At 43.7% G+C, this 21,698-nt stretch overlaps 1 protein-coding gene across 1 annotated transcript in view; it reads right to left on the bottom strand.

Moving 5' to 3' along the window:
• Positions 1 to 21,698, bottom strand: part of LOC124799006 — a 71,863-nt gene that overhangs the window by 6,319 nt on the left and 43,846 nt on the right. The window contains exon 4 of the mRNA XM_047262542.1: positions 9,025 to 9,204. Within this exon, the coding sequence (XP_047118498.1) occupies positions 9,025 to 9,204 (180 nt within the window). The remainder of the gene's footprint in view (positions 1 to 9,024; positions 9,205 to 21,698) is intronic.

Raw genomic sequence — 21,698 nt, 5'->3', positions numbered from 1 at the left:
CGCTGAACATATGCGTCTGCGAAGATCCTGTTAAATGTGCACTCTCACAAACCTTGTAAACTCTGCTTTGATACTGACTTCTCCCGATGCAGCATTCTTAAATGGGATGTGGTCAGGGCTAGTTCTGACCAGAATTGAATATATTGCGTTTTATCTAATTTGGGTGACAGTCGATTTGAAGAGAACACTTCAATACTTTTTAGCAAAGCTTCTACATCTACATCTACATCCATACTACGCAAGCCACCTGACGGTGTGTGGCATAGGGTACCTTGAGTACCTCTATCGGTTCTCCCTTCTATTCCAGTCTCGTATTGTTCGTGGAAAGAAGGATTGTCGGTATGCTTCTGTGTGGGCACTAATCTCTCTGATTTTATCCTCATGGTCTCTTCGCGAGATATACGTAGGAGGAAACAATATACTGCTTGACTCTTCGGTGAAGGTATGTTCTCGAAACTTCAACAAAAGCCAGTACCGAGCTACTGAGCGTCTCTCCTGCGGAGTCTTCCGCTGGAGTTTATCTATCATCTCCGTAACGCTTTCGCGATTACTAAATGATCCTACAACGAAGCGCGCTGGTCTCCGTTGGATCTTTTCTATCTCTTCTATCAACCCTATCTGGTACGGATTCCACATTGCTGAGCAGTATTCAAGCAGTGGGCGAACAAGCGTATTGTAACCTACTTCCTTTGTTTTCGGATTGCATTTCCTTAGCATTCTTTCAATGAATCTTAGTCTAGCATCTGCTTTACGGACGCTCAACTTTATAAGATCATTCCATTTTAAATCACTCCTAATGCGTACTCCCAGATAATGTATGGAATTTACTGCTTCCAGTTGCTGACCTGCTATTTTGTAGCTAAATGATAAGGGATCTATCTTTCTATGTATTCGCAGCACATTACACTTGTCTAGATTGAGATTCAATTGCAATTCCCTGCACCATGCGTCAATTCGCTGCAGATCCTCCTGCATTTCAGCACAATTTTCCATTGTTACAACCTCTCGATATACCACAACATCATCCGCAAAAAGCCTCAGTGAACTTCCGATGTCATCCACAAGGTCATTTATGTATATTGTGAATAGCAACGGTCCTATGACACTCCCCTGCGGCACACCTGAAATCACTCTTACTTCGGAAGACTTCTCTCCATTGAGAATGCCATGCTGCGTTCTGTTATCTAGGAACTCTTCAATCCAATCATACAATTGGTCTGATAGTCCATATGCTCTTACTTTGTTCATTAAACGACTGTGGGGAATCGTATCAAACGCCCTGCGGAAGTCAAGAAACACGGCATCTACCTGGGAACCCGTGTCTATGGCCCTCTGAGTCTCGTGAACGAATAGCGCGAGCTGGTTTTCACACGACCGTCTTTTTCGAAACCCATGCTGATTCCTACAGAATAGATTTCTAGTCTCCATAAAAGTCATTATACTCGAACATAATACGTGTTCCAAAATTCTACAACTGATCGACGTTGAGATATAGATCTATAGTTCTGCACATCTGTTCAACGTCCCTTCTTGAATACGGGGATGACCTGTGCCCTTTTCCAATCCTTTGGAACGCTACGCTCTTCTAGAGACCTACGGTACACCGTTGCAAGGAGGGGGGCAGGTTCCTTCGCGTACTCTGTGTAAAATCGAACTGGTATCCCATCAGGTCCAGCGGCCTTTCCTCTTTTGAGCGATTTTAATTGTTTCTCTATCCCTCTGTCGTCTATTTCTATATCTACCATTTTGTCATCTGTGCGACAATCTAGAGAAGGAACTACAGTGCAGTCTTCCTCTGTGAAACAGCTTTGGAAAAAGACATTTAGTATTTCGGTCTTTAGTCTGTCATCCTCTGTTTCACTACCATTTTGGTCACAGAGGGTCTGGGCATTTTGTTTTGATCCACCTCCCGCTTTGACATAAGACCAAAATTTTTTAGGATTTTCTGCCAAGTCGAATTCATTGAACGCCTCTCGCATAGCCCTCCTCACACTACATTTCGTTTTGCGTAATTTTTGTTTGTCTGCAAGGCTTTGGCTATGTTTATGTTTGCTGTGAAGTTCCCTTTGCTTATACTCATCTAACGCGCATTGTACGATGGTTTTGAACTTTGTCCACAGATCCTCAACACTATCTGTACTTGAGACAAAACTTATGTGTTGAGCCGTCAGGTACTCTGTAATCTGCTTTTTGTCACTTTTGCTAAACAGAATAATCTTCCTACCTTTTTTAATATTTCTATTTACGGCTGAAATCATCGATGCAGTAACCGCTTTATGATCGCTGATTTCCTGTTCTGTGTTAACTGTTTCAAATAGTTCGGGTCTGTTTGTCACCAGGAGGTCTAATATGTTATCGCCACGAGTCGGTTCTCTGTTTAACTGCTCAAGATAGTTTTCAGATAAACCACGTAAAAAAATTTCACTAGATTCTTTGTCCCTGCCACCTGTTATAAACATTTGAGTCTCCCAGTCTATATCCGACAAATTAAAATCTCCACCCAGAACTATAACATGGTGGGGAAATCTACTCGAAATATTTTCCAAACTATCCTTCAGGCGCTCAGCCACAACAGCTGCTGAGCCAGGGGGCCCATAGAGACATCCAATTACCACGTCTGAGTCTGCTTTAACCGTGACCTTCACCCAAATTATTTCACATCCGTCAATTTCCTTCGATACTATTGCACTTCTTATCACTATAAACATGCCTCCCCCTTCACTGTCCAGCCTGTGTCTGCGGTATACATTCCAATCTGAGTTTAGAATTTCATTACTGCTTACGTCTGGTTTCAGCCAACTTTCTGTCCCTAGTACTATATGGGCACTGTGATCATTTATTAATGAGAGCAATTCTGGGACCTTTCTATAGACGATCCTGCAGTTTATTATTAGCACATTAATATTGTTATTCCCTGTTGCATTTTGCCTACTCCTACCTTGCCGCGTCTCAGGAGGCGTCTTGTCGAGCCTAGGGAGGGAATTCTCTAGCCTAAAAAAACCCACATGTGCACTCCACACGTACGCCGCTACCCTTGTAGCCGCTTCCGGCGTGTAGTGCACGCCTGACGTATTCAGGGGGACCCTACATTTCTCCACCCGATAGCGGAGGTCGAGAAATTTGCAGCCGACCGGTGTGGCCGTGCGGTTCTAGGCGCTTCAGTCTGGAACCGCGTGACCGCTACGGTCGCAGGTTCGAATCCTGCCTCGGGCTTTGATGTGTGTGATGTCCTTAGGTTAGTTAGGTTTAAGTAGTTCTAGGGGACTGATGATCACAGATGTTAAGTCCCATAGTGCTCAGAGCCCTTTTGAGCCAGAAATTTGCACCCCATATCTCCGCAGAATCGTCTGAGCCTCTGGTTTAAGCCTTCTACTCGGCTCCAAACCAGAGGACCGCAATCGGTTCTGGGAACGATACTACAAATAGTTAGCTCAGATTCCACCCCGCGAGCGAGGCTTTCCGCCTTCACCAATTCCGCCAACCGCCTGTACGAACTGAGGATGACCTCTGAACCCAGACGGCAGGAGTCATTGGTGCCGACATGAGTAACAATTTGCAGTCGGGTGCACCCAGTGCTCTCTATCGCCGCCGGCAGGGCCTCCTCCACATCTTGGATGAGACCCCCCGGCAAGCAGACAGAGTGAACACTGGCCTTCTTCCCCGACCTTTCCGCTATTTCCCTAAGGGGCTCCATCACCCGCCTAACTTTGGAGATCCCAATAACTAATAAACTCCTCCCCCCGTGTGCCTGCTCGGACCTTGCTGAAGGAGCAGCCACATGTCCACTCACAGGCAGAGCGGGCGATGCCACACGGCCAGCGTCCACACTGACCCTCCGCCTCGTGCGCCGCGAACGACGCTGAACCCGCCACTCCCCTTGGGGAGAGGGTGGCCCAACCGCGCCCGGTACCCGCGAAGATGTCTCTACAGCAGGGACAGTGGGTGAAGCATGTGACACCTGGGGTGTACCATGCGACGCACCAGACTCCCCACTGCCGCTTCTCCGAGGCAGCAGTCTGAAGACGGCTGACCGCGGCCATCAACACGTTCAGCTGTTCGCGAACAGTGGCCAGCTCCTCCTGCGTCCGTACACAGCAGTCACACATCCTATCCATCCTAAGAAATCAGTTTACTGTAGAGAGTTAATCAACTTTTAACTAGACTGCTAATAGCTGACTAAACTGTGGTTACTAGACACTTCTTGTTGAAAACAATGAAAATAGGCACTACCTGTCTCTGGACTGTATTCAAAACAAACGCTAGCACTACTGGCACTACAGCTGACTAAAGGGACTCTCTCTGACTGTATTCAAAACAAACACGAAATCTATGGAACACTATTACTAGCACTCGACAATTAAAGCTTCCTAAAAGCAAAAACACACGGAAGAAGAAGTGACAAGTAAGAAAAATACAGGTAATACTTAAATTAACGAAGCTCGCTGCACAGCAGATGTGAAGCAGACGGCAGTTACGACGACACTGACGCTTCAGCTTCAGCTACAAGTTAATAGTTTTTACCAAAATTACATTTGTCTTTCCTAGTATTGACTTCATTCCGTTGGTCTCGATTATAATGCTCTCATCATCAGGAAATTTATGACAGAAGATGATTTGCACACAGGCTGTTAGGGATATAAGTGCAGATATTATTATTGGTGACTGAGGGCTGTGTACTGAACAACACTACATCAGTATTTACTTCATTTGCAGACTAATAATTATATATGTTGGGAATCATATGGTTTTAGCTTAGTACCTCCACGTAGACGTGGCAAGAGCAAACCATGAAAACGTACTTTGGCCGGGCAGCACGTCCGGTGCTGAAGTGTGGACAGGTGGACGCAAAAAGATTTGTCTGTACTGACATGTGTAGTGTACTTAGAGGTGCAGTTACGACCGTGCAGAAAACATCAGGTGGTAATTTATTTCACGTTTTTGCAGGAGGAGTGTTAGACACAGAGAAAAAAAAAACAACTAAGACACTGAAGTGGGTACATAGTAAGGTACCAGTGACCACAAGAGTTACACTTATACTCCTAGCACCACTTATAACAGGAGTGAACATAATTTATTTATTTTTTATTTATGGTATGATGATACAGAGCTTGGATCAAATATATAATTTTAAGAGTATACAGCGTAAGAAATGACAAGCAAAATACAGGTACAGAATCAAATGTCGGAAGTATTATACTAAATTATGTACACATTACACATGTTCTTAGATTTCTAAGTCCAATCTGTTGCAGTTAAGCCCTTCAGGTGATGGATGCATGGTGGATATCATTTATAGATTCCCCGAAGGCTCGTTTCGGGCATTCACCAACAATGTGATTTATTGTGTGCAGGGCAGCTCCACATTCACAATCTGGAGATGTTGCGCAGCCCCATTTATGCTTTAGATATCTGCAGTTCCCTTGTCCTGTTCGGATGCGGTTGATGGTTCTCCACTGGCGTCTGGGGAGTGTGAAACCTGGAACTCGCATGGAAGGCTTTTCAACCAGATGACCGTTGAACACTGACGATTCTTTCCACTGACTTCTCCATACTTCGTTCATGTTAAAGTCGGAGGCTTCAAGATATCGCTCAGCTCGCCAACGTGGTTTTCTTGATTTCAGACGCTGATGTTCTGCTGTTAGTATATCGTTGTGTACGGGTAGCTGGGGATTCTTCTGAATGTTTCTCCAGATCTTCAGGAGAGTATCTGATCTTCGTAGACATGGAGGTTGGATGTTACTTAAAACTGATAGTCATGCACTTTAAGTGCTACATATGCAGTCTGTGATAAGACGCATTGTCTGGTTGAGTTGCACATCTGCCTTGCTACAGCGAGCACTGCTCATTCAAGTTGAGCTACAGTATTCAGCGACTGAGTATGATAGTGCCAAAGCAGTTGAGCTTAGGGTTTGAGCACTGCAACCCCAGGAGGTACCAGCAAACTTTTGAATGACATTAATACGAGTCTTAACGTTTGTGGCCACGTTGGAGAGATGTTGTCGGAAAGTTAGGGACCTATTGAGTGTTATTCCGAGGTACTTCGGAGTTCTGCAGTACTGTAAGGTTTGTCCTTGGAGTTTAACTTCTGGTTTATAGGCAGAGTGTCTGTTCCGTAGGTGGAATGCTGAAGTAACAGTTTTCTGAAGTATGTGTCCAGGATTTACATGTCGGCAGTTAATGTGCTTTCAGCAGTGGTGAAACTGGAGCTCTGGGTTACCAAACAGATGTCATCAGCATATATGAATTTCGTTGAGGTTGTGACTGGGAGGTCATTAATGTATAAGTTGAAAAGGAGAGGGGCCAATACAGATTCTTGAGTTAGTCCGTCACTTAATTTGAAGACTTTCATTCTGTCGTTATCAGAGTAAATTTGGAAAAGTCTGTTGCTTAGCATGTTACTAAGTAGGTTAGTAAACAGACTGAATAAAGTTAAACCCATTTTTATAACATTTTTTTTGGCTTTGGAGAAAGCTTTTGGCAATGTTGATGGGGACACACTCTTTGAAATTCTAAAGGTAGCAAGAATAAAATACAGCGAAAGGAGGGTTACCTACGGTCTTTATAGAAACTAGATTAAAATTATAAGAAACAAAAGACATGAAAGAAAGGCAATAATTGAGAACGGGGAGGGATCTAGATAAAAAAGTAAAGTTTAGTGGTATGAGCGGGTGGGCGACCCAGAAGGGCAGGATCAGCTGCCTATTGAAAAGGTTTTTCCTATCCTCCGCGCTGGCAGGCACGTTTCCTTCGCTAAGTATGAGAGCAGTGTGTGTAAGTGTGTCTGTTAAGTGTAGATGACTGTAATGGTGTGTGTGTGTGTGTGTGTACAGTATAGTGTTGTATTCGTGCTGGAGATGATGAGTAAAAGGAAGAGGGTGAAACTCAATGCCGGTACATAGCCTACTCCTCCTGAAAATCACCAAGTGGTCCACCAGGCTTAACTTCCCCGTCTGACGGATGGATACCTATCAATAGTGTCGCGTGCGCTCACCTCAAGAGACACTGCGGAGAGGTTTTGAATTTAATTCAGGACTTTGACTGGAAGACTGATGATCATGGATTTTACGACGCCAACCCTCCTACCTTCTCTGCCTTAAACGCAAAGGGAAAATTGCCAACAGCATCCGGCGTACCCGGACGGTCACTCATCGAAGTACTGACCATGTCCAGCGGTGAATCCACCTCGGCGCCGCCGTTGACTTCCCATAGTTTATTATCTATATATAGAGCACCCAGGAACGGAACTTTGGGAGTAATGTCGACAAAGAATTAAAGTTTAGGGAGACGAAATGAAAACTTTACCTTAAAGAGAATATAAAACATAGACTGATTATACCACCAAATGATTTTCTGTATGGAATAAATATGTAATCTTAAATAAATTTAGATATTACGAAGTCTTTTCTAAAATTGTTCGTCTGGAGTGTGCTCTTATATGGAATAAAAAGGTCGACAATGAAGAGTATCGAAATGAAGAGATAAAGAGCTATTGAAATGGAGTGCTACAGAAGATTACTTGAAGATTAGAAGGATACATTCAATAGCTAAAGAACAGACACTGAAGCGAATTGGAGAGAAAATAAATTTTTGGCATAGCTTGATTAAAAAAGTTGATATGACACATCGCATCAAGAAAATAGTGAATTTGATAACGGAAGGAAATTCGTGTTTATTCAGGGGAGACGGGGCCAAAGGTTGCAGAAGGAGGCCAAAGCGCTTGAATGCATTAGGCAGATTGAATTGGATGACGGTTGCAGTAGTTGATTAAACATGAAGAGACTTTCACAGCTTAGAGAGCTGCATCAAATCAGTCTTCGGGCTGAAAATCACAACAACAACAACAACAACAAAAATGAAAGAGCACCCATTACTGATCCCTCTCGTGCATTCAGCAGTGCTGACTTCCCTGTAAAGATGCGACTCGCTACAGAGACTCGCGTAGCTCTCTAATCTTTTAGCTGACAAAGGTAATAAGCGATTAATTGTTAGATCTTATTTTACATTACATAAAATAATACCGTAATTGTTCATTGAATCGTCCAAAGTAGTCCACACTTACGAAATGGCAGTAAGACTTTATTTTTACTTATCCCGAAAGATATGAAGCAACTGAGGTTAAAGGATAATTCAGAAATTCCGGTAATTAATGAATCTGCAGCTTATATATAAATTTTATGCGTGATACATAACTGTTGAGGTATCCTGATTTTCGCCAGTTCATTACCTAGTTGTACTAAAAATATGCTAATCAGGTAAAGGGCAATATATAATTAGCTTTTACAAAATATTGATTTTTTTACGAAAAAAGTTAAGCGTGTGTTTAGAACATAATATTACTTTACTTTTTAGTAAAAAATAAATATCCATGACATATTACGCAAATTACATTTGGAAAAATATTCGAACCGTGTGGAATTTGTTACAACTCATGTAAAGTAAACTCTATAGGATAACTAATTTTGACGACCAAAAGCCTTTATATTGAAAGATACAAATATTTTTTCAATATATGGCGAAATAATTTGGAAAAGCTTAGAATTTTTGTAAATATTTTACTAAGTTATAATGTGTTAGTACAGTAGACATAAATCCTGTACTATATAACGGCAGTTAGAACGATCATTGCCGGAAAACGCAGTTTTCGGTAACCTAAGAATGCTATCACAAACTTTATTTGACATAGGAATCCCATAATTTTGGTTGTTATAACTTGGTATTGATCGTCAGTGCATGTTAGCAAAATGTGGAGTAATGTATTTAAGTGGTTTCAAGTTTCAAAATATAGATTTGTCACAATAATCCTAAAATGCAATTTCAGAATAATTGTATGATACGTATAAAATCAGCAAGCAATCGGTAATATTCTTCTACTGTCATAAATAAGTCTTATGTATATAAAAAACGGAATTCACTTGATATAAATTTTGATTAGGTTCAAAGGATTTGTGGTCAGATATTACGATCGACTTTACCTCGTTAATCGATAATCAATAACCGATTATGAAATAATATCACAACCATTACCGGAGCTTGCAGAACGGCGTTCAGGAGGCAAGAGCTCGCAGAGGAAGGCGTGTCGCTGGGCGCAGCGCGTGGTTCTCCAGCGGCCGCTGGAGTCCAGAGTGACGCAGCCATTGTCAGGACCGGTGGTGCGAGGGTGACGCGGCGCCCACGCGCGGTACAGGTAGCAGCTCAGCGGCACGCCTGCAACACGTACGGTGGTCCACAGATGCTACGGCTCCCGATCTCATCTTGACTGACCAGTCTGTCCGCGTAAAGGCACCATCATCTTACAGACATACAGCAGGATTACACACACGCGTAATTACAAGGGTTAATTATGAAAAGGTAGTCCAATTTTTCTTCAAATAATACGGCCGGCAGTCCTAAAGTGAACAATTTGTTCTTGAAAACCATTGAATTTCACTGAATTTAAGCGTATATAGCAATAACGATCATTACTCACACAGGAGCCAATTTTTATGAGCAAGTGATCACACAATAAGTGAGTCAAATCCAAGTATATATTCAAAACTTTATAATCACTTAAGTAATTTATAGAAAAATTCAGAACTGAAAGAAAAGATTGCATTATATGACGCGGTAATACATTGGCGGAAAAAATCGCAGTACTAGAAAATAGTTAACGCAGACTAATTAAATTTCGGGAATACATTTGTCTAGATAATACCATGTAGGTCAGAATGAAATTTTCACTCTGCAGCGGAGTGTGCGCTGATATGAAACGTCCTGGCAGATTAAAACTGTGTGCCAGACCGAGACTCGAACTCGTGACTTTTGCCTTTCGCGGGCAAGTGCTTGGTGGAGCACTTGCCTGCGAAAGGCAAAGGTCCCGAGTTCGAGTCTCAATGTGGCACACAGTTTTAATCTGCCAGGAAGTTTCAACACATGTAGGTGATTGACATTGCAAGATGACAGGTTAACGTAAGCGTGAGATAAGCCATTGCAAATGTGAAATGCTACTACATTAATAATGGGTGAAATCACCAGAATGTTGAATGCAAGCATGCAAACGTGTATGCATTGTGTTGTAGAGGTGCGGGATTTCAATTTGTGGGATAGAGTTCCATGCCTGTGGTACTTGGTCGGTGAATAAAGGGACAGTTGATGCTGTTTATGGAGGACGCTGAAGTTGCCTCACGTGTGCTCGACTGAAGACTGATCTGGTGACGGAGCAGGCCGAGGCAACATGTCGACACTCTGTAGAGCACGTTCGGTTACAACAGCAGTAAGTGGGCGAGCGTTATCCTGTTAGAAAAACCTGGGACGTCATTCATGAAAGGCAGCACAGCAGGTTGAATCACCAGACAGACGTACAGATTTGTAGTAAAGGTGCGAGGGATAACCACGAGAGTGCTCCAGACCATAACTCCAAGTGTAGGTTCAGTGCGTCCAACACGCACACAGGCTGGTTGTAGGCACTCGACTGGCCTCTTCCTAACCAATTCGCGACCATTACTGGCACCGAGGCAGAACTAGCTTTCATTAGGAAACACAACAGACCTCCACCCTGTCCTCCACTGAGCTCTCGCTTGACACCATTGTAATCGCAAATGACGGTGGTTTGGGGTCAGTGGAATGCACGCTAAATGGCGACTGGCTCGGGGCTGTCCTTGTAGTAACCGATTTGTAACTGTCTATTGTGTCACTGTGGTGCTAACTGCTGCTCAAATTGCTGCTGCAGATGCAATACGATGCCCCAGATCCAAACGCCGAACACGATGGTTTTCCCTCTCGGTAGTGCCACGTGACTGTCCGGAGCGCGGTGTCTTCTTGCGACCGTACATTCTCGTGTCTACCGCTGCCAGCAGTCATGTACAGTCTCTACATTCCTGCCAAGAGCTACTGCAGTATCGTAGAAGGAACATCCAGCTTCTCTTAGCGCTATTACGCAACACCGTTCAAACTCAGTGGAGTGTTGATAATGGCGTCTTTGTTGCCTTATAGGAGTTCTTGAATAACATCAGCTCACCTCGTCCAATATCAAAGGCAGCTAACGCTCACGACCGTTACAGCGTGTATTCAAAGCAAACTTGACTTGCATCCACATAGTGGCGCTACCACCAGCACTCTTATGCGACTGGTGCGAAATCTGAATAGACATCTTTCAAATGTAGAAACACGCCTACCAACTTTCGTTTATATTACACAACTCCTTCTTGGCACTGCTTTTTTTTTCCCTTCAGGTGTCATTACACAGCTCAGCCACACGTTTCTCTTTACTGTTACTGACTTTGTTTAACCAGCTCTTCCAAGTACTTATAATTCACTTTCAAAAATTTAACAAATAAATAGGAATGGTTCTGAACAACAACTAAACACCACAACACATACTGTAGTCAGTATAGTTGAGAGAAAGGTAAAATTCGTTACGATTTTCCAGATTCGGTAGTTTCAACAGATTTATAAATTTTACTTTAAAAAATTAATTATGATCGTTGTACTTCACAAGTAATGGCTTTGAGTAAGTAAAAAGAAATGAACTTCCAATTCAAGATAAATTAAATCTGTGCTGCCTGGCAAAATTATCTTGTTTTGCTAACTTCTGTCAGTCACGGTGTGATTTTCGGAATTTACGATAGTAGGCTACGGATCTTGTTCTTGGTTAAAATGATTTGGGTTAATGATCACTGTAAAATTATGATTAAAGTCACACAATTAAGACACTGGCAAGTCTTTTACAGAACTATTTCTCTGATGTGGATCAGTCTGCTGTACGATGTATTAGCTCTGCGGCGAAAATAGCAATAAACATATCTCATCTTCCAGCTGCAGATTTTTCTTATTCGCGCAGTGCTCTTCTTTTATAATGCTGTAGAAACTTCCTCTTAAATCATCAGTTTATTATGGCCTATGGAAAGTGCATTGCCTCTCACAGCTAAAAGGCACTGCTGCACGCATAGTCGCTATGCCGAAGCCGCATACACTCTTATGTCCTCTACACGACGTTACAGATATTCAGATTTGTATTGTATTGTATTGTATTGTATTGTATGTTAACCGGGGACCTAGAAACGACGAAGAGGCTCCGTCCCCGCCGCAGCCGTAGTGGTCCATAACCCCACGACGACTACCGCAGTCAACTTCACCCCTCCGCCGCCCCACTTCGAACCCAGGGTTATTGTGCCGTTCGGTCCCCGGTGGACCCCCCCCCCAGGGAACGTCTCACACCAGACGCGTGTAACCCCTATGTTTGCGTGGTAGAGTAATGGTGGTGTATGCGTACGTGGAGAACTTGTTTGCGCAGCAATCGCCGACATAGTGTAACTGAGGCGGAATAAGGGGAACCAGCCCGCATTTGCCGAGGCAGATGGAAAACCGCCTAAAAGCCATCCACAGACTGGCCGGTTCACTGGACCTCGACACAAATCCGCCGGGCGGATTAGTGCCGGGGACCAGGCGCTCCTTCCCGCCCGTAAAGATGTTCGGACTTAGGTTAAGACATGTTTGATGTGCCTGCCATCATTGGCGATGATGTGGCACAGAGGAATAGCGAAATTCTGAATGGCCTGCTGAAGTGTCGGAATATCGATGCTGTCAATGACCTCCTGAATGGCTGTTTTCAGTTCAACAATGGTTTTAGGGGTATTGCTGTATACCTTGTCTTTAATATAGGCCCACAAAGAGGTGTCGCATATGTTCAGATTTGGGTAATACAGCGGCTAATCGAGGCCCATGTCAGTGGCCTCTGGGTACCCCAAAGCCAGAATGCGGTCCCGAAAGTGCTCCTCCAGGACATCAAACACTCTTCTGCTCCGATGGGGTCGAGCTTGCTCTTGCATGAAGCACGTCTTGTCGAAATCTTGGTCACTTTGGATAATGGGGATGAAATCATCTTCCAAAAGCTTCACGTAGATTTCGGTAGTCACCATGCCATCAAAGAATATAGCACCGATTATTCCGTGACTGGATATTGCACACCACACAGCCACCCGTTGAGGCTGAAGAGACTTCTATCTTGAAATGCAGTTTCTCAGTCCCCCAAAATCGCAATTTCGCTCATTGACAAATGCACCCAAATGAAAGTGGGCTTCGTCGCTAAACCAAACCACATTCAGATAAAAGTACTGTTTGTCAATTCTGTGGACAATAGTGTTGGCGAACCACAACCGCTGTTCCATGGCCTTGGGGCTTAATGGCTGATGGGTTCGGATTTTGTACGGGAAGAGATGCAGGTCTTCAACAACAACTTGCCACAGTGTCTCCAGGTTGATTTCCATCTGTTTTTCAGTTCTTCTGATCGATTTCCTGGGGCTGGTTTGAAACACAATGAGTGTCTTCTCCAGGGTTTCAGGCGTTCTCACCCTTTTTGGGCGTGCGACATTGCCAACATTGTCATCAAGAACAATACCCTTTCTCTCAAACATGCGAATCAAATTCTTGATTGTTAGCACACTTGGACCGGTTGTCTCCAGCTTGAACTCGGTACACTGTTCGCATAGTAGGCCTAGGGGTAGCGTCTTTGATTCATAATCGAAACGTCTTCGGTCCAAGTTTCGAATCTCGCCGCTGCTTAAATTTTGATTAATACTCAGCATTGGCGGCAGAAGACTTCCGGCATAAGAAGTCAGCCTCATTCTGCCAACGGCCTTGTCAAAGAGTGCGGAGGAGCGGACAGAGGTTCAGCCCACTCTCTTGTCCTAGGAGTGGGAACTGCCCCTAAAGGCGGAAGAATCAGCAATGATCAATTGCATGAGGATGCAGAAGGCAATGGAAGCCACTGCATTAAAGACACTTAACGTGTATCCACAGAACATGTGGCCTGTAATTGAAGAAGTGTCATGATGACTCTCCATTCTCAAAAGATTCCGGAATAGTCCCCCATTCGGATCTCCCGGAGGGGACTGCCAAGGGGGAGGCTACCATGAGAAAAACATTGAATAATCAACGGAAGGATAACGTTCTACAAGTCGGGGCGTGGAATTTCAGAAGCTTGAACGTGTTAGGGAAACTAGAAAGTCTGAAAAGGGAAATGCAAAGGCTCAGTCTAGATATAGCAGGGGTCTGTGAAGAGAAGGGAAAATGGTGTAACAGGAGTAGGATTCGTTATGAATTCTGTGAACAGTTCAGTGACAGGGTCGTTCTTATCAGAATCGACAGCAAACCAACATCGACAACGATAGTTCAGGTATACATGCCGACGCCGCAAGCTGAAGATGAAGAGAGAAAGTGTATGAGGATACTGAAAGGGTAATACAGTATGTAAAGGGGATGAAAATCTAATAGCCATGGGGGACTGGAATGCAGTTGTAGGGGAAGAAGTACATGAAAAGGTTACAGGAGAATATGGGCTTGGGACAAGGAATGAGAGAGAAGAAAGACTAATTGTGTTCTGTAAGAAGTTTCAGCTAGTAATAGCGAATACCCTATCAAGAATCACAAGAGGAGGAGGTATACTTGGAAAAGGCCGGGTGATACGGGAAGATTTCAGTTAGATTACATCATGGTCAGACAGAGATTCCGAAATCGGATACTGAATTGTAAGGCGTACCCAGGAGCAGATATAGGCTCAGATCACAATATAATAGTGATGAAGTTTAGGCTGAAGATTAAGACATTAGACAGGAAGAATCAATATGCAAAGAAGTGGGATACGGAAGTACTAAGGAATGAAGAGATACGCTTGAAGTTTTCTAAGGCTATAGATATAGCAATCAGGAATAGCTCAGTAGGCAGGACAATAGGAATGGACATCTCTAAAAAGGGCCATCACAGAAGTTGGGAAGGAAAACGTAGTTGTAGGGAAAGGATTAGAAGAAAAGATTACAGGAGATTATTGGCTTGGGACAAGGAATGAAAGAGGAGAAAGACTAACTGAGTTCAGTGATAACTTTAGGATGGTAATAGCGAATACTCCGTTCAAGAATTACAAGAGGAGGAGGTATACCTGGAAATGACAGGGTGAAACGGGAAGATTTCAGTTCGTGTCATGGTCATGGTCACACAGAGATTCAGAAATCAGGTATTGGATTGTAAGGCGTACCCAGGAACAGATATATACTCCTATCACAATGTAGTAGTGATGAAGAGTAGGCTGAAGTTAAAGAGATTAGTCAGGAAGAATCAATACGCAAATGAGTGGGATACAGAAGTACTAAGGAGTGACGAGAACGCATGAAGTTCTCTAAGGCTGTAGATACAGCAATAAGGAGTAGCTCAGTAGGCAGTACAGTTGAAGAGGAATGGACATCTCTAAAAAGTGCAGTCACAGAAGGTGGAAAGAAAAACATAGGTACAAAGAAGTTAACTGCGAAGAAACCATGGGTAACTTCAATTGATCGACGAAAGGAGGAAGTACAAAAATGTTCCGGGAAACTCAGTAGTACAGAAATACAAGTCGCTGAGGAATGAAATAAACAGGAAGCACAGGGAAGCTAAGAGGAAATGGCTGCAGGAAAAATGTGAAGAGATCGAAAAAGTAATGATTGTCGGAAGGACATACTCAGCATACAGGAAAGTCAAAACAATCTTCGGTGACATTAAAAGCAAAGGTGATAACATTAAGAAAGAAACGGGAATACCACTGTTAAATGCAGAGGAGAGAGCGGATAGGTGGAAAGAATACATTGAAAGCCTCAATGAGGGGGAATATTTGTCTGATGTGATAGAAGAAGAAACAGGAGTCTATTTAGAAGAGATGGGGGATGCAGTATTAGAATCAGAACTAAAAAGAGCTTTGGAGGACTTTCGATCAAATAAGGCAGATGGGATAGATAACATTCCATCAGAAATTCTGAAATCATTGGGGGAAGTGGCAACAAAATGACTATTCACATTAGTATGTAGAATGTATGACTCTGCCGACATACCATCTGACTTTCGGAAAAATATCATCCACACAATTCCGAAGGTGGCAAGAGCTGACAAGTTGGAGAATTATCGCACAATCAGCTTAACAGCTCATGCATCCAAGTTGCTTACAAGAATAATATACAGAAGAATGGAAAAGAAAATTGAAGATGCGCTAGATGACGATCAGTTTGGCTTTAGGAAAAGTAAAGGGACGAGAGAGGCAATTCTGAAGTTGCAGTTAATAATGGAAGCAAGACTAAAGAAAAACGATGACACGTTCATAGGTGCTGTCGACCTGGAAAAAGCGTTCGACAATATAAAATGGTGCAAGATGTTCGAAATTCTGAAAAAAAGTAGGGGTAAGCAATAAGGAGAGACGGGTCATATACAATATGTACAAGAGCCAAGAGGGAATAATAAGAGTGGACGACCAAGAACGAAGTGTTCGTATTAAAAAGGATGTAAGACAAGGATGTAGTCTTCCGCCCCTACTGTTCCATCTGTACATCGCGGAAGCAATGATGGAAATAAAAGAAAGTTTCAGGAGTGGAATTAAAATTCAGGGTGAAAGGATATCAATGATACGATTCGCTGATGACTTGCTATCCTGAGTGAAAGTGAAGAAGAATTACATGATGTGCTGAATGGAATGAACAGTCTAATCAGTACACAGAATGGACTGAGAGTAAATCGAAGAAAGACGAAGGTAATGAGAAGTAGAGAACAGCGAGAAACTTAACATCAGGATTGATGGTCACGGAGTAGATGAAGTTAAGGAATTCTGCTACCTAGGCAGTAAGATAACCAATGACGGACGGAGGAAGGAGGACATAAAAATCAGACTAGCTATGGCAAAAAAGGCATTCGTGGCCAAGAGAAGTCTACTAATATCAAATATCGGCCTTAATTTGAGGAAGAAATTTCTGAGAATGTACGTCTGGAGTACAGCATTGCATGGTAGTGAAACTTGGACTGTGGGAAAACAGGAACAGAAGAGAATCGAAGCATTTCATATGTGATGCTACAGACGAATGTTGAAAATTAGGTGGACTGATAAGGTGAGGAGCGAGGAGGTTCTGCGCAGAATCAGAGAGGAAAGGAATATGTGGATAACACTCAGAAGGACAAGGGACAGGATGGTAGGACATCTGTTAAGACATGAGGGAATGACTTCCGTGGTACTAGAGGGAGCTGTAGAGGGCAAAAACTGTAGAGGAAGACAGAGATTGGAATACATCCAGCAGCCCGAATCTCGTGGTCGTGCGGTAGCGTTCTCGCTTCCCACGCCCGGGTTCGATTCCCGGCGGGGTCAGGGATTTTCTCTGCCTCGTGATGGCTGGGTGCTGTGTGCTGTCCTTACGTTAGTTAGGTTTAAGTAGTTCTAAGTTCTAGGGGACTGATGACCATAGATGTTAAGTCCCATAGTGCTCAGAGCCATTTGAATCATTTTTTTGAATACATCCAGCAAATAATTGAGGACTTAGGTTTAAGTGCTACTCTGAGATGAAGAGGTTAGCACATTGCTATTCTGAGATGAAGAGGTTAGCACAGGACAGGAATTCGTGGCGGGCTGCATCAAGCCAGTCAGAAGACTGATAATATTTTCAGGTGCAAATGGCCAACAACAAGAAGACGCGCGCATGCGCATACTAGTTCCCATCATGTCCCTCGGCCAGCCGATCAGTTTGAACGTCCAAACGCAAGCCGTTCAGAAGACGATTTTATTTCATATCGTTCAATAATTGTTATCCTGTATGACAACAGAGCAAACCGAGAAAGAGATTCCCATAAACAATCAAACGTCTAAGTGTGAAAGGATATCAGCAGATCAGGCTTCTAAGCAAGCAAACACGCAAGCGACTTGCGTGTGCGGCCACCTTACATCTCGTCACGATCACTAAAGGCTCTTTCCAGTACACACGGCATGGGTGCCCCATATTGACTGCCGCCGTAGCCACTTCGCTGGCCAGCACCGTTGGTTCTGCATCCTCCATTGCCATGGGATTATCAGAAGGCGCGGATATCAGAGAGAGGGAGCTGAATGTCACTCGTAACGTCATTTAACGGAAGTACAGAAGTATCTAGGTGAGACGAAACACTGAATTATAGTTGGAGCACGGTCGAGCATCTGCTACAATTCAGGGTCAGGATCTTATCGTCTGTAGACTGAAAGCGTCCTACAACAGCAGCACTTGCCTTGGCTACCTCTCAGTTTCATCTCAGGTCAAAACTTGTATTATCGGCTTAGAGAGGTTGTTAGTACGCCTCACGACACGCCATATGCAGTCCCCTCACATGACAGCACCCCGTGCCTCTGTGGATGTTGTAACATACCCATTGTGAGTGGACTTAGTTTTTTGAAAGCGCGAAGGCCCTAAAAAAAGTTGTATGTAGCTTGTGTCGACAGTGGTATGATGTAAGTGGAGGAACGTATAATACCCATAGTTATTTAAAACGCTGACACGAGCTTATTTCAGTACTGGCCATTAAAACTGCTACACCACGAAGATGACGTTCTACAGACGCGAAATTTAACCGACAGGAAGAAGATGCTGTGATATGCAAATGATTAGCTTTTCAGAGCATTCACAAAAGGTTGGCGCCGGTGGCGACACCTACAACGTGCTGACATGAAGAAAGTTTCCAACCGATTTCTCATACACAAACAGCAGTTGACCGGCATTGCCTGGTGAAACGTTATTGTGATGCTTCGTATAAGGAGGAGAAATGCGTACCATGACATTTCCGACGCAAATGATTGCCTCACGTTACGAGATATAAACCACAATTGGTCTTCTCTCTTCAAAAATTGTTGCAAAACAAAAATTTCCGACTTTGAGAAAGTCGGATTGTAGCCTATCGCGACATTGCTGGTCGTGTTGGTCGAGATCCAATGACAGTTAGCAGAATATGGAATCGGTGGGTTCAGGAGGGTAATACGGAACGCCGTGCTGGATCCCAACGGCCTCGTATCACTAGGAGTCGAGATGACAGGCATCTTATCCGCATGGCTGTAACGGATTGTGCAGCCCCGTCTCGATCCCCGAGTCGACAGATGGGGACGTTTGCAAGACAACAACCAGCTGCACGAACTGTTCGACGACGTTTGCAGCAGCATGGACTATCAGCTCGGAGACCATGGCTGTGGTTGCCCTTGACGCTACATCACAGACAGGAGCGCCTGCGATGGTTGTTCTCAACGACGAACTTGGGTGCACAATGGCAAAACGTCATTTTTTCGGATGAATACAGGTTCTGTCTACAGCATCACGATGGTCGCATCCGTGTTTGGAGACATCGCGGTGAACGGACATTGGAAGCGTGCACTGGTCATCGCCATACTGGCGTATCATCCAGCGTGATGGTATGGGGTGCCATTGGTTACACGTCTCGGTCACCTCTTGTTCGCACTGACGGCAATTTGAACGGTGAACGTTACATTTCAAATGTGTTACGACCCGTGGCTCTACCCTTCGTTCGATCCCTGCGAAACCCTACATTTCAGCAGGATAATACACGACCGCATGTTGCAGGTCCTGTACAGGCCTTTCTGGATACCGAAAATGTTCGACTGCTGCCCTGGCCAGCATATTCTCCAGATCTCTCACCAATTGAAAAGGTCTGGTCAATAGTGGCCGAGCAACTGGCTCGTCACAATACGCCAGTCACTAGTCTTGATGACTTGTGGTATCGTGTTGAAGCTGCATGGGCAGCTGTACCTGTACGCGCCATCCATGCTCTGTTTGACTCAATGCCCAGGTGTATCAAGGCCGTTATTACGGCTAGAGGTGGTTGTTCTGGGTACTGATTTCTCAGGATCTATGCACCAAAATTGCGTGAAATGTAATTACCTGTCAGTTCTAGTATAATGTATTTGTCCAATGAATACCCGTTTATCATTTGCATTTCTTCTTGGTGTAGCAATTTTAATGGCCAGTAGTGTACAATGATGGGTAAAAAAGGAAGATTTAAAGTACCAAAGGAAAATATATACAGGAAAATTTCTGAAGATAATTGTATATAAATATATCGAAGCTTTCTAACAGGAGCACAAGTGGGGGGAGAAATCATGTAGTAAACACCTACATTAAATTTTAGTTCTCTGGATGTTCTTGTAGTGTCTTCAATAATCACAGTCCACAATTTTAGGCATCTCTCAGTAAAAAGGTACTGCACCGACATAGGAGATACTACGTCGATTGCGAATTATCTTTGTGAAGATTTTAATGAAGTTTAGTAAAATCAAAGCTACTGTAGATCTGGCGTAATGGGACATATTCAGAAGTTCCTTTCGTCCTTGGCTCGGAGCTTGCGTTGGGTCGCACTAAGATACTCGCGGCAGGAGCCAGAATGCAGGTATTACGCGGACGCTTTAGGCAGTAGTTTTAGATGGATATTGTTTTGAACCATCGATTCGTAAAATACCGACACAGGCGGATCCGAACTACGTCGTTTACAACGCTGCCAGCTTCAACAAGAAACTGCGCGGTAGCCGTTGCCGAATTCCTTGTGTAGTCCATTTTGCTTTGGGTTGTGCGTTCTCGTCGTTTTCTGTTCTTATTTTCAAGAGCTTGAAGACGCTAATCTCTGTCTATCGCGGTTGGAGTACGACTCTCGCAACACAGAAGGCATCGGATATCGATGTGACCATGTGTGAAACCATGTGTCTGCATGAGTAGACTGCCAGAACTTCGAGAGGGAGGCGGGCGGCATTCCCCCCCACCCCCACCCCCCAAACCGCTCCTCTCCTGCGGCAGTCAAGATTTCCGTTCGTTTACGCACGCGGCCGTCTGTCGCCTCGTGGTGCCCGCACTATTCCCTTAGCTATGCGTGGCGCATGCGGTAGATTTCGCAACGTAATTCTCTGCAGACTTAATCTGAAACGCTTATTGGCGGATTCAGATTGACTGTGTGCACTGCTGCACATGTAAAATCAGTGTAAATAAGGATCGCAGAGAGCGTTAGACTTCTCACTATTCCGATGTAACCTTTGGTAACGCATCCACTTGCAGAAAGCTTCCGAGGTGCGACCACTGGACTGGAATGTGTACACCGCTAACAGTTCATACACCATCTTGCAAGAACTCTTCACTCGTACTAAACCTCCAGAAATGTCTCAGTTTAGCCGGTAAGTCTGTAAGTGAGCGTACAGTGTAACTGCCCACGCATTCCCACACCTGAGGTTGGCAACACTGCGCCGACACGGACTCTTCGAGTATTTGCTGCAATAAATAATTATAAAAAGCGTTGTTATTAAGCTGTTTTTAAACGTTTACAGCTGTTATAAATATAATCTAAGTGTTGTTAAATTAGTGGAAGTGTTAGTGAAGTATAAAATAAGATTAAACGGGGTAAGAAGCGTATTTTTCTTCTCGCGCCTGTAGCACGAATCCTAGGCCTAATTTCACTCGCGCGAATCGTAAGTAAGCAGTGAATTAAACTTATAGGTAAACGTTTCCAGTTGGTATAAATATAATATAAGTGTTGTTACATTAGTAGAAGTGTCAGTGAAGTGTTAAAGAAGCTTAAACGGGGTAAGAAGTTTATTTTCCTTCTCGCACCTATAGCACGGATTTTAGGCTTAATTTCACGCGCGCGTATCGTAAGTAAACAGTGACTTAAACTTATATGTAATCACCAGTCTTTTTATTCACTACTCTTTCAATTTATTTATATCTGCCTGAATAGTTTCTAGGGTCCTTTGTTTACGTTTTAGTCAGTACTTAAATCAGTTTATACCATTTCTGTTTTTACCATGAGTGAGAAGTGTGTGACATGCCGTAGGATCGTTAGTTCCAGGGTGTGGTGTGATGGGTGCTTTAGTTTCTTTCATTGGGGTGAATGTAATAGCGTGGGAAATGGGGACATAAATGAGGCTCACCAGT

The sequence above is a fragment of the Schistocerca piceifrons genome, chromosome 5 (genome assembly GCF_021461385.2).
Source record: "Schistocerca piceifrons isolate TAMUIC-IGC-003096 chromosome 5, iqSchPice1.1, whole genome shotgun sequence".
NCBI lineage: Eukaryota > Metazoa > Arthropoda > Insecta > Orthoptera > Acrididae > Schistocerca > Schistocerca piceifrons.
The sequence above is the reverse complement of the archived record's forward strand: the minus strand, read 5'-3'. Positions and strand labels throughout refer to the sequence as shown.